Source organism: Trichosurus vulpecula, chromosome 3 (genome assembly GCF_011100635.1).
Source record: "Trichosurus vulpecula isolate mTriVul1 chromosome 3, mTriVul1.pri, whole genome shotgun sequence".
In the NCBI taxonomy this organism is placed as follows: Eukaryota; Metazoa; Chordata; class Mammalia; order Diprotodontia; family Phalangeridae; genus Trichosurus; species Trichosurus vulpecula.
This window is the reverse complement of record NC_050575.1, coordinates 327,522,747-327,536,745: the sequence shown is the minus strand read 5'-3', so window position 1 is coordinate 327,536,745 and position 13,999 is coordinate 327,522,747. Positions and strand designations below refer to the sequence as shown.

The 13,999-nt window shown below is 37.6% G+C and overlaps 1 protein-coding gene across 1 annotated transcript in view; it reads left to right on the top strand.

Moving 5' to 3' along the window:
- Nucleotides 1-13,091, top strand: part of REL (REL proto-oncogene, NF-kB subunit) — a 58,741-nt gene extending 45,650 nt beyond the window's left edge. Inside the window, exons 6-10 of the mRNA XM_036748737.1 lie at nt 4,309-4,413; nt 4,513-4,725; nt 7,864-7,932; nt 8,077-8,145; nt 9,477-13,091. Of these exons, the coding sequence (XP_036604632.1) occupies nt 4,309-4,413; nt 4,513-4,725; nt 7,864-7,932; nt 8,077-8,145; nt 9,477-10,246 (1,226 nt within the window). The 3' untranslated portion in view covers nt 10,247-13,091. The remainder of the gene's footprint in view (nt 1-4,308; nt 4,414-4,512; nt 4,726-7,863; nt 7,933-8,076; nt 8,146-9,476) is intronic.
- The last annotated feature ends 908 nt before the right edge of the window (nt 13,092-13,999 follow it).

The window sequence follows — 13,999 nt, the reverse complement described above, 5'->3', positions numbered from 1 at the left end:
TATCTCATGTCACTTGTATTCGAGAAGGGGTACAAAAAGCACCATCTAAGATATGTATGTTTAGAAAAGGAGGACTGGTTATGTAACGAAAAGAAGAGGTAATAGGTGGACAGTTTGACCATTGTACTGTGTGTCCACACAAGTGTTTAAATGTTTAAAAACAGCAACAGGAAAACCTCCTGAGCATTGGGAGTCTGTTGGGAATGTTAGGAAAGATGTAGATAGGAATCTCACCAGTTACGAAAGCATAGATGGGCCATGGCGCTTTGATGGAAGGAGTACTCACACTGAGATCATGAATCCATTGAAATAGCGACATAAAAGGAGAGAGTAACGGAAGTGATGTTTCTGGGAGAATACTTCAGGCTGCTTACTTGGATGGATAATGTGGTGGATATTTTCTGAACTTTCATTACAAAACAGACACAGAGATAAGATGTGGAGGACTTCAGACTCTGAAAATTTACAGGAAAACTTAACACTGCAGCAGCAGAACATCTGATACATCCTTCATTTGTCTTACTGACATTCTGACCAATAAGGAAGACTTTGTGTGGGCTGTGGATATGAAAAGATTCTTGGAAGAAAGTAACTGTCATCTTACAGTATAGTAGAAAAGGCACTGGATTTGGGGCGAGGACCTGAGTTTAAATTATGACTTCTGCTTGCTAGCTGTTATGTCCTTGGGCACTTAATCTCTTTGGGCCTCAGTTTCCTTTACCTGTAAATTGAGGGTTTGACCTTGGTTATTTCTAGATCCCTTTTACCTAATATATGATCTATAATCATATCAACTAGGATTGGTGGATAGAAATCACAGGGCAGAATTGCAGCTCAGCAATAGGGAATAATGTTAAAACAATCAGCAATTTAAAAATGAAATGGGATGCCTTATGAAATAATGAGCTCACTGTATTCTTGGATACTTACTAGCTGTGTGACCCTGGGCAAGTCACAACACTGGTGGCCTCAGTTCCTCATCTGTAAAATGAGCTGGAGGAGAAAATGGCAAACCCCTCCAGTATCTCCATCAAGAAAACCCCAAATAGAGTCACAAAGAGTTGGACACAACTGGAACAGCTACAATGGGATACGTTGAAGCAGAGGTGCCCCTGGGAGATGCTATCGAAGGAATTCCTGCATTGAGTGAGATACTGGACTACATTATTTCCAAGGTCCCTTCCAACTCATAAGATCCTTTGGTTAGCTTTTGGAATCAAAACACATAATGTCAGGTTAACAACTAGTTGAAAAAGATACATAATAGGTGATGACTCATTAGCTTGCTACTTGTTTTCCCCTAAAGCCAGATTAAATGGTCAGTATTTATGGTAACAAGTATAAGTAATAAAATATACAGCTTTTCTAAATTGTATTTTTGCTTCTTTTCCTGAACATTATTTCTTCTTAAAGAAATGTTTATTTTCTTCAGTTACTCTGTCCATGTTTTCTATTCAAAATAGATGGGGAATTACTATTTTGCTTGGATATGATCATTTCTCTCAATATCAGTTTATTTCTGGTTTTGTAAATTTCTCCTAGTAAAAGACTGTGAAATGTTAAAATACTCGTATTGAAAGTCATCGGATATGTTTGACTCTAAGTATGAATACGAAGCCAGTAATATAAATATGACTTGGGCCTATGTTTCCTGTGGCTGTTAATACAGTTTTAAAACCATAATCACTGTTCATTATTCTATTCATCCATCCATCTATCTATCCATCCATTCATATAGTCAATAATCCTTCATTCAGCTAATGTTTATTAAGTAGTAAAAGTTTGTTGCAGAGGGCACTAGAGGGGATGAAAACTGTATGAGAAGATTGCTAGTAGCACTGTTTGTAACAGCCTGGAAAAACCTGGAAGCAAACTTCATGTCCAGCTGTTGGGGAATGGTTGAAAGAATTATGGTTTATAAATATAACTGTGTTATAATAAATTGTCAATCTAAAGAAGAAATATGGCAGACTTGCAGAATAAAGAAATCCCAGAGTCTGTTCACTAACTATGCACATACCACATGAAACATAAGCACATTCCATACATTGGATGACTTAGTTACTATCTTGTTAAGGTTAAGCTTTTGTTCTCTTTAAATAGTCCGGAAGTAGGAGTACAGACAGTAGTTTACAATTTTTTTGCATAGCTTTGTTGTTTCGAGGCTTTTGATTTGTACTTTCTTGTTATTGCTTGTATATTTGAATACTTATAATGGTTGTGCAAGATTAAACAAAAAATATATTTGCCAACTCTACCACCTCAAACTCTGCAAGACTAGGTCTCATTCTGTGGGAATTTATGTCTGACAGGGGAGATGCGCATACAGATATCAGTGATATAAGGCATAGGTTCCATATGAGTGTACTGACCACTAAGGGAGCAGAAAAGAACTCCTGGCTTCAAAGGAAAGTAGAGTTTCTGGATGAAGAGGTGGGAGGAGGCAGTCCCAGTGGAAGAAATGGAACAAACAACAGCAATAAAACATCAAAGGTGTTTTGGGGCAACAGTAAGCAAGCTTGATTGGCTAGATCTTTCTTGCCAAGTCAGATAGTTGGGCAGGCAATGAGGAGACCTTGAAGGGTTTCCCATAGTGGAATCATGTAGTAATAGGGTAACTTCTAGCATAAGGCAGTATTGTGGGAAAAGCACTCAGCTAGGAGGTAGACAAGACCTAGATTTGAATCAGTTTTTGACAATTATCTGTGTGACCATGGACAAGTCACTTAATCCCTCTAAAACTCAGTCTCATCATCCATAAAATGGGCATAAAATTACCTATAGTGCTTATCTTATAGGGTTATTGCAATGAACAAATGAAATAATATATGTAAAGTATTTTGTAAAATCTTATAAGTGGTATATAAATATCAGTTATGTTAATTTTCAGTTCAATTCATTAAATGTTTTTTAAGCGACTCCTGTGTGCCAGGCACTATATGCTAAGCTCTGGCAATACAAATTATAAAAAGAATGATAGTCCTACCTTACAAGGGGAGAAGACCACACACAAGAGGAAGCTGAAAGGGAAGGGGGAGCCAGAGGGCACCTGGGGCAAGCGCATGATGTTTGTGTCGGAAATCAAGCAGAACCACTAATGGAAAATGGAGAGTTCTCTGGAAAGTTCTGAGCCCTCAGTAAAAGAACACTTTGGGAGGAACTTATTGCACCACCCTCTACTCAGAGGGGAGAGGCAGCTGGGGGGAACTGAGAGCCAGCAGGGTGCAGAAGCAGAGTCAGGCTGCAGGGGTGATGAGATTTTAGGGGATCACCTTATTCTGAGGGAGGTGGGATATTCACAGAGTGGAAACTAAGCATGGTACTGATGGCTCTGAGGAGGGAGGAGGATGAAGCAGCAGCAGCTGGTGGCAGCATGGAAAGCGATTGGAAAGGGGGAGAATCTGGAGGAGTCCAGTTAGGAGGGTATTGCGGCAGCTTTGCTGCCCTATTGAACTAGGGGAGTGCCCTGAATTGTTGGAGTGGATATAAGGAAGGAGAGACAGATGTAATCATTAATGCTTTTAGCATTGTTTAAAAGGTATGATTCTATTTATCTGATGTTCAACTACTGTCCTATTGGTGGGCAGCTAGGTGATGTAGTGGATAGAGTGTAGGGCCTGGAGTCAAGAAAACCTGAATTCGAATCCAGCCTCAAACACTGGCTAGTTGTATTACCTTGGGCAAGTCACTTAATGTCTGTCTGCCTCAGTTGCCTCATCTGTGGGATGATAATAGCACCCACCTCTCAGAATTGTTTGGATCAAATGAGATAATAAATTATGAAGCACTTAGTACAGTGCCTGGTGTTGCACTTTGGGGTGCTGGGGACCCTGAAATGCAAAGGTACAGGGGTCTGCCTCGAAAGAATTTGACCACTCAAGCCTTCTTTCAGTCAAAGTATCGAGGTTTTATTATAACACCAGTAAGGTGGGCAAGATTCCTAACAAATCAGCTAAGACTGATCCTTATATATAAGAAAAGCCAGTGAGAAGATGTGGATGAGATTAAGAGTGGTAAATGGCCTAGGGTGGGCCAGGTGCAGACAGTGAAAGGAGTAAAGGGCAGTTGAAAGGATTATTGAGTGTCTAGGTAGACCGGGATGGGCCTGATGACTCAGGAGAGATGCCAGTGTGGGAAAGTTCAGCGGCTCTCAGGGGTCTGGGTCCTTTCCCCATCAACTGGCGCATAATAAGTGCTATGTAAATGTTCACAATCATTATTATTATTATTACTCACCACGCTTTTATTCTTGAATAATAGAAGACGTTGTTGAAATACTCATTCAGCTTTTTCTCTATTTATTTCTAGGAGCTCCTAATACTGCAGAATTAAGGATTTGTCGTGTAAATAAGAATTGTGGAAGTGTCAGAGGAGGGGATGAGATATTCCTACTCTGTGACAAAGTTCAGAAAGGTATTCCTGTTTGAGTTCTTTTACTGAATTTATTTCATATAACTGTACACATTTTACATTTTAATCCTCTACCGTTAAATATTTCTGCTCATTTTCTAGATGATATAGAAGTTCGATTTGTGTTGAATGATTGGGAAGCTAAAGGGAGCTTTTCACAGGCAGATGTACATCGCCAAGTAGCCATTGTATTCAGAACTCCACCATTTTACAAAGCCATAACAGAGCCGGTAACAGTAAAAATGCAGCTCCGAAGACCTTCAGACCAGGAAGTGAGTGAATCCATGGACTTTCGATATCTGCCAGATGAAAAAGGTACCACTTTATCACAAGAAAAGTTTTATTGCATAAAAGATAGTTTTATGATTTTCTTTATTATTGATTCAAATCTGGGTTTCAGTTATGTGTCCATAAGTTTATACTTTTCTTTTTGGAAGTACTGCCAATTATATTTTTTATTTACTTTCCTTTGCAAATCATCATTCATTCTACAACTGTGTGACTGCTAAATATTATAAATATTACATTATAAATGTGGCTGTACTCTTGGCTGCTGTGGCCTTGCTCTCATGGGAGCTTCCATGCTGTGGTGGGAAGAGTAGGCATAGGCACAAAGAATTACAACTAGAAGGTAGAAAGAGTATAGGAGAGGCACAGAGTACTGTGGGTCACCGTGGAGAGGAGTGAGGAGGGAATAGGCAGAACCGGGGAAGCCTTCATGGAAGAGATGGCCTTTGAGTTTGACCTTGTACAGGGAGGTAGAACTAGCATTCTAGGGAGAAGCACGGGGAGATTAAAGTCCCCGTGAGCTGGGGCATGGGAGGGCAAAGAACAGGACAGGGCCAGCAAACAGGAAGTTGGATGAGATTCTATGCTTTAGTGGTGATAATGGCTGAGATTCGTAAAGCGCTTTAAGATTTGCAAAGCACTTGACATACATCATTTGGTTTGAACCTAAAAACAATCCTGAGATTTTTATTTCCATTTATAATCCTAAGCTCTACAGGTTCATGTATGATGATCTCCGTTTTACAGATGAGAAAACTGAGGTTCACAGGGATCAGGAGATCAGAGATTTAGAGGCCATCACATCCAACCCTTCCCCCCACCCCCTCCCATTTTACAGATGATGAATCTGAGGCTGGGAGAACCCATATGACTTGTTGAAGGTCAGAGAGATAAAGAGATAAGGGTCAGGGTCAAGAAAGGAACATAGGTCCTCTGTCTTACTTTCCGATGCACCACACATCTTCCCACATTCATTATAAGCAGTCTGAATTGTGTGAGAGCTTTGGAGTGCTTCATTTTCAACAAAAGCTTTCCCAGAGCCATCACATTGAAAGGGTTTCTCACTGATAGGAGATTTCTGAAGGGTAGTAAGATTTGGCCTTTGGCTACAAGCTTTTCCATATTTATTACATGTAAAGGGCTTTTCTCCAGTACAAATTCTCTGATACCTAGTAAGGTTTGTCCTCCAGATGCAGCCTTTCCCACATTAATTACATAGAAAGGATTTCTCTCTAGTGTGAATTCTTGATTACCTGTACCTGGTTACACCTCTGGTGGAGGTCACACCTAGGTCATTGTGAAAGCCTTTGAGCCAGTCAGATAGGTCATGGAGGATGGGGAATTTGCAGAGGGAGTGGAAATAGAAGACAGGGAAGTGAATTAAGAGAATTAGTAGGAGTTAATAAGGTCCTAAAAAGGGTTTTGCTGAAAATAATCTATGGCTTTCATTTTTACTTAAGTTGAGAATGTCAGATATAAGGCAAATTTTTGCAGTTCCTTTTTTTTTAAAGTTGATTAGAAAGTTAAAAGTGCTAGTTCTTTATATATATATATGTACTCATGTATATGTGTAGATATACACACATATACATGTCTATCTGCATATGACATTTATCTGTATTATGTGTTTGGATATAAAATTTCAATACTTTATTTTAAAAAACATTTTCATATACACTGTTATTTTCTTAGTGTAGTGGAAAGAGCTGTTGGTTTTGGGAGTCAGAAAACCTGAACTCAAAATTCCAGTTCTACCACCAGTGCCCACTTTGGGCAAGTCCCTTCAACCTTATAGAGCTTGTAAAATGAGGAGATTGGACCACATGAGTTCTGAGGTCCCTTCTTGCTCTGAACATAGGATTCTGTCATCCTCCCACCAGCCTTGTGAGGCACGTAAGATCACTGTAAATTGTTTTACTTTTTGAAATAAACATTCATTAAATCAGTAGCAGTTATTTGCTGCCACAGGTATAGCGTTTTTTATGATTCTTTGTTCATACTAATTGAGTAAGAGACATTTAATGTTTCTTGATTAATTAGCTGATTAATCCTAAGCTCTTTAGTTCTCTATATTGACCCTGGGAACAGAATTCTGATTGAGAAGCAGAATAAACATTTTAAGTACTTAATAAAATATCCTTTTTTCTTTCACTTGAGTTTCTTTGTATATATGCATTTATGAATTAATCACCATTAATAAAAGTATCTTATTCTTATTTTCCCTTGCACTGATTAAATGACTATCTTTACCCTTTTATTGATAAAGATTTTCTTACTTAGCTAATGTGAGAAAAGTACTTAACTACTTTCTCATGTGAAAAAGGAAGCTTATATTTTCATCTAAGTTCAATTCTCTAGCAAATACCTCACCCCCCAGCAATCATTTTGCATTTAGATTAGTTGGTAAGTAATTCATACGTTTAAAGCATAACATAGTTTTCAAAAGTTGGAATAATTTTGGGAAGTAATTCATGCCATTTTCTTACCAAGACTTACTCTAAACCCTTTGAAACAAATAAGTCTGGGTCAGATTGACAGAAACATTTCTGTGCATGTATGAAGAAAGAGCCTTTTGACACTCCATTAAGATTCAAATGATATCAACTTCTTGATTTTACAAATGACAGATTTTAGAATACCGTATGTGAATTTTTTTTTCTGATATCAACTTTAAATCTTCTTTTCCCTCACAAATGCTACAGAAGAAATGAACACGTTTCACAATTAAGAGAGAATCTTGTGTTGACAGTAATTTAATGCATCAGTAGTTATTAAGTCACTCCTAGGGGCAGCTGGGTGGTGCAGTGGATAGAGTGCTTCACCTGGAGTCAGGAAAACCTGAGCTCAAAACCCGCCTCAGACACTTACTAGCTATGCAAATCACTCAGTCCTCATCTGCCTCAGTCTCCTCAACTGTAAAATGGGGATAATGATAGCACCTACCTCACAGGATTGTTGAGAGAATCAAATGAGATATTTGAAGAGTGCTTAGCACAGTGCCTGGTGCTTAATAAATGCTTGTTTCCTTTTTCTTCCCTCTTTCCTGTGTGCGTTGATTTAAATCATACTTTCAATATATTTATGATTAAACAGCCTCATTTGTTTTAGAGAGGGTAGAAGCATAATTGTGAGATTAATGCATTTCCCTCCTTCCTCCCTAACCAGATCCATATGGAAATAAATCAAAGAAACAAAAAACAACTTTAGATTTCCAGAAGCTGTTGCGAAATTGTGGTAAGGATTTTTTACTTTTAAACATTTTACCAAATTTTCAAAATTAAATGACAGATTTTTAAAAACTTCTTTAGTATTTTAAATTCATTTGATTTTTAAATGTAAATTTCAAAATGATATTAACTGAAGTTTTAAAAATTATAGTTACTTTTCCAGAAAGACCGAAAGCTGTCCCTCCCCGAACAACTGGAGAAGGAAGAATCATCAAAAAAGGTATTTATTTCTGTAGCATTTGACCTTCTGTACAGATATGGGAATCAGAAAGACCAGTATGCTTTCTGTAGGCTTCCACCACTCTTAATGTAGAAAAAATTGCTCATTTGACTTTTGCCCACAAATTTAAAATACATATGCCATGACATATTGAAATGCGTTGGTGTTTGTACAAAACAAAACAGTATTTGAAACTGTGATTTTGTTCTCCATATTTACATGACTGTCATTTTCTAGAGAATAAATGAAGTCTTAGAGTAAATATATAATTAACTGGAATGTCTGGAGAGAAAGATGTTCTTGTAATTGAATTTCTGGTTAACTAAAACTTAATCAGAAAATCCCCTTTTGTTTCAAGCTTTCTTGAAAGTTTTTAAAAATATATTGGTTTACTTCCATATTTTACTAAATATAATACTTTGAACATAATCTCTTTTATGTTTGGGTCTCTCCTGAAGTCCTCCTAATGCCTCATGATGGTGTGGAAGTGATCTTGTATTTTCATAAGCTATGCCAATGGGGCACAAGATCTGCTGGGTCTTATCACACTCTGGTTCTGGGCTCTATTAGACATCCAAGGACTCGTCTGCCTAAGTATAAAGCATAAGTTGGCCTGAGAATAATTATTTTTTTGGCCACAGTAATTCAAAGACTGCCTAATCAGGGATGGGGAACCTGCAGCCTGGAGGCCACATGGGGCCCCCTAGGTCCTCAAGTGCGGCCCTTTGACTGAATCCAAACTTCCTTCTGTCCCTCCCTCCCTCCCTCCCGGGCCCTTTTCTCTGTCTCTCTCTCACCCCCCCCCCCCCCCACACATGATTTACCCCATGATCACACAACTAAGGCAGAATTTAAGTCTAGGCCTCTCAACACCAAGTGTCATGATTCATCCACTTTTTCCTGCTGCCTCTTGATAAAACATTTCTGGTTATTTGGATTCTAATTAATAGTGGTTCCACTCTAATGAAATATGCCTAGTTTTCTCACAGGGGCTTCAAAAGCTAGATTTTTATAATGTCCTAAATGAGATCACATGGTGATACTTACTATATATTCTTACAAAATCATTTGTTTAAATTCAATGTAAACAAAGGTATTCAAAGATTAATAGAATAGTTTTACCTGAAGCGATTTTGGCTAATTTGTACGTAAGTTTATTGATGTATGTGAATTATATTTTTTACATAATATAATATTATGAATTTTTATTTTAGGTTTATTTATAATTGTATGTTAAAATGCTTTAAAAAATCTTAATTTTTAAATATTTTTAAAATAAAAATTACTTTAAAAAAATCTTTTTTTTTTTTTTTAATTTGTACCTGTAACAGAAATGCAAAGAACTCCAGGAACTATGCATCAAGTCCCACCTTACTTTTCTTCACCACTTGTGTCAAGTTCAAATGCAATGTCACATCCGACTTCAACTTTACCTTCAATGGTACCTTATCCTTCTTCAAGCTGGCCATCAGGAACTCTTCCTACATCAGTAAACTCAATTAATACACATTCATCAAATGGCTTTTCAACAGGGGCCCTTCCCTCTGGTTCACAAAATAGCCGGTCATACCTGGAAATAGCTGTTCCAGGTAGCCTAGATACTTCTGATCCTTGTCTTTTTAACAATGGTACAAATGGAATTGGAACTCAGTCCCTGTCACAGGCTGACCTTTTTAGTGTTAATACCAGCATGTTGCAGAATCGTCCTATGAATATTCCAATATCTGGCAACGACAGCATGATGGAGACTGATGTGCACTATGGGAGCATGAACCTTGAAAGTTCATCATATAACTCAGGGTTAAACCCAAGAGACTACAGGAGGCCACTCCATCCACCGTCTTCTACCAGGGTATCCACAGCAGGCCCCAGCGCCAGTCCTACTCTCTTTGTTTCACAGTCAGATGTATTTGAGCCAGTAGATTTCAGTTGTCTAGAGAACAGTACAGTAAGTGAATCAAAATCATCAGGCAATCCTAATTCAAACAACCCAAGTTTTTTGCCTAACAGTCAGTGTTATGTTAATGATAATATGCAAAGTGAAGATCATTTTAATTCCTTTGAAGCCACTTTAGACTTGTTTAATGCAGAACTTGTCTAATTAAAATGGAGTTTGTATCCTTTATTCATATTTGTAGTCAGTTTAAGATTCTGTTTTGAATCTTAAGAAACATTGTTTTGTACTCATCTTATGCACTGGAGCCTTGCTATAAGTCTCCTATAGTGTGAATTTGGTGTCTTTGGTGGCTCCTGTCCAGAGGAGGTTGCCATGGAAGTGCCCAAAGTATTCCTTACAACAAAGTTTCACCTTTGGCATTGGTTTTACTGAAGGAACTACTTGAAGAGGGTGCTTATATCCAGGCTCCAGTACACAAGCAAATAAGCCTCACAAACTATATTTTAGAAACATTTTACTGTAATGACTTTATACATACCTATGCTTTTTAATGAATGGATTCAGATTTGCTTTCAAGCAAATTTTACATAGATACTGTAATGACCATGTCATTGAAAAAAACATTTTCAGCATTATTATAGGCAGTAGGTGACCCCTAAGGGGTCTCCTATGGCTTTTTGGTATAATGTGTAGAATTCCTGGTTGTTAATAAAGCCTGGACCCGAAAGAAAAATAGATAGAGCATTGGGATCACCTGGAATAGGTAGCAAGTTCCCAAGAAATTACACTTGTTTCATGCCTGGCTCTTCATTGGATAAAGCTGTGTCTTTGTAATTGTTGAGTGTCTCTGTAACAGCTCTCTGCTCCTTCAAAGAAGCTGAATTAGATTTGCTATTAGGGTAGAGGCATTTATCCATCGCTTCTCTCACCTTTGGGAATGATTTGGAGACCTTCCCTATCATCTTATTTTTCCCCACATCCTTTTTCTCCCCATTTTTCATTTGATTAAGTTAATGATTGTTATATAATTAAAAGTGAAATAACTTCATCTCACCCAAAGTGAGTCTTAAATCAGAAGTTGACACTGACTGACCAGAAGAATGTAAGCTCCTTGAGCACAAAGAATAGTTTTGGCATTGTATCCTCAGGACATAGCACAATGTCTAGGTGATGATAACAATAGGCGCTTAATAAATGTTTGCCAAGCCCAGAACCAAATCCACTGTCCCATAGAAAAAGACCCCAGTTTTTGTTTTGCTCTTCTAATATGGCAGATTTTGCTGTTGTAATTTGGGAGCTGTTTTTTGTATTTGGAGTATGAAACCTTTATCTCATTGTCAGTGACATCCATGGTAGGCCGAGATGCACCCTGGAATTTTATAGTATCCAATTTTAAGTTTTTGCTTTTTGGAAACTTCCCAAATTGGCATTTTAGTTGGTGGAGGACACAAATACACTTTAAACAGTGTAATTGCTAACAAAACCACTTAAAGGAGGCTGATGTGAAAGACCAAATCACGTGAATGTATAGTTAAAATATCATCTGTAGCACTGGCTAGAGTATTTGCAGTTATTTTTCTAAAATGTCGTAATGGTTTTATCACATTTCCTTTATTTAATTGATGATTTGGACAGTTCCCCAGAAACTTCTGTAGCAAGTAGTCTCAGTAATACATTTTGTGAATATATATATATTCACATGTACATATATGTGTGTATACATATATATGAATAGTGCAATAGAGTAGATAGGCCAAAATGGTGATTATTTTTTCAAGACTTGATTTCTTAACAATTTAAGAAATGCTGGCATATAGAACAACATGTAAGCTCAATTAGTATTTATTGAGCTGTCTTGTCCTGTTTTTTCTTTTGATAGTTCCCAACTATAATGTTCCATTAGGGATCTCATAATCTACATAGGGCCAGTTTATAGACTAAGCAACAGGGGCAGCTATGTGGTGCGGTGAGTGGAGCACCGCCCTGGAGTCAGGAGGACCTGAGTTCAAATCCAGCCTCAGACACTTGACACACTTACTAGCTGTGTGACCTTGGGCAAGTCATTTAACCCCAATTGCCCTGCCTTCCCCCCTCCAAAACAAATAAGTATAGACTAAGCAACTTAGAAGAGCACCAGATTCCTACCAGGTCACATCAAGTACTTTGCAGTTGTCCTATTAATAAATCCCAGCCCAGTTATCCTATGAGAGCTTCTTCCAGTACAAAAGTATGTCCTGGCTCTAATGCCAGGGTGATCAACCAGCCTACATTTATGTAAGGCTTCCTTGAATGTAAGGCTCAAAAGGCAAGAGGAAGGTAGAACTATTGGCCCACTCTTTACTGGTGTTGCAGGGGCCACGGCTTAATAAATCATTTGGTTGAAGGAGATAATTTGTTCTCCTTGGTTGAGAGGAATCTGATGCTCTACTACCACCCTCTTGTCCCGTGAAGGGTTCATCTCTACCATTGCAGGATGTGCTGATCTCCCTAGAGAGCTTCCACGTATTCAGCTTCCCCAAAGGGTCCGTAGACAAGGTCGAAGGAAGAGCTTGGAGGCTCGTTCTCCCTTCAGCCTCAGGTTGTTCAGACTATTATGCATGAATTACCTTCAAGAGCTGCAGGACATGTTCTTTCCTTAGTCCCCAGTTCTCATGACCACTGTACTCTGCCCTATGTGGTCCCTAATTAGATTATTATTCCAGTTCCACCAGCATTCTTAGGCTTCCCTTATGTACTTACTTGGGCTTAAGGTGGGAATGCAATCCCATATACTTCAAGGGCAACAAATCCACCAACGATTCAAAAGTATTTTCTTACCAACTGAATTTATTCCTTGTTCCTTTATGTAATTTGAAAATTTAACTGGCTTAACAGCTTCAAGTGCCTCCTCATTGAACCCTAAATTGCCTTGTATTTATGCTTATATGTGAACATGTTGTTTCTCGATTAGAATGTAAGCTCCCGGAGGGCATGACTGACTCATTTTTGTCTTTATATCTGTTGCACGTAGCAGAGTGCCTGATACAGGCACTTAATAAATGCTTTTTGATTGATTTCCTAGAAATTTCTGATTTTTTAGATATACACTATAAATTGGGGCGGGGCGGGGGAAGAAATTTTAAGGACTAGTTTTGATGTTAATAGACAGATGGAAACTGTCCCTTGCTGAGAATACAACTGTAAACCTTAATCAACTTTTTTCTATTCTTAGGCTTTTGGAATAAAGAGAAAAATCATAAGATAACAGATTTGGCACATATTTAAGCCAATATTCTACTCTTAAATTTTCATCAATGATCATGAATAAGAATAGTCAAAATGAAAGCTGTTATATGTCAATAAGGAGAAAAATTGTCTAGTTTTGTACTTATTAAAGTATTTGCCATTTCTGATTCTTTTTTACAAAGTTTGAAATGCTTTTCTGATCAAACCTCAGATAAGCAGAAAATTAAATTAACCAGCATCCTCCAATCTTTCAGCATTGAATTACTCATGACTTTGGCAAGTTTAACAAAATATTAAGAAATTATCACACTTCAATTCCAACTAAATGTTCTTCATGACTTCCATTTCAGCATATAAAAGACTCTAACTTTCAAGTTACTTCCTCTAAGTCCATATGTTCTCATTCACCTTTCCACTTATTTCCACTTGTTTCCTTTTTTTTTGTTTGCATCACTTCATAAAGATCTTTCAAGTTTTTTTTTTTGCATTCCTCATACTCATTGATCTTACCTGTATTATAGAACTCTATTATATTAATGTGCCACAATTTATTGAACCATTCTTCTGTCATAGGAATTCTAGATTTTTCCAGTCTTCTGAAATTAAAATAATGTTCGTATAAAAATCTTTGAGCCCATCTTTCATAAAAACAAACTCTTTCCGGGTATATTCTCAACAATGTAATTAAGTCAAAGGGCATGACTGTTTTTTAAATTTTTATTGCATATTTCC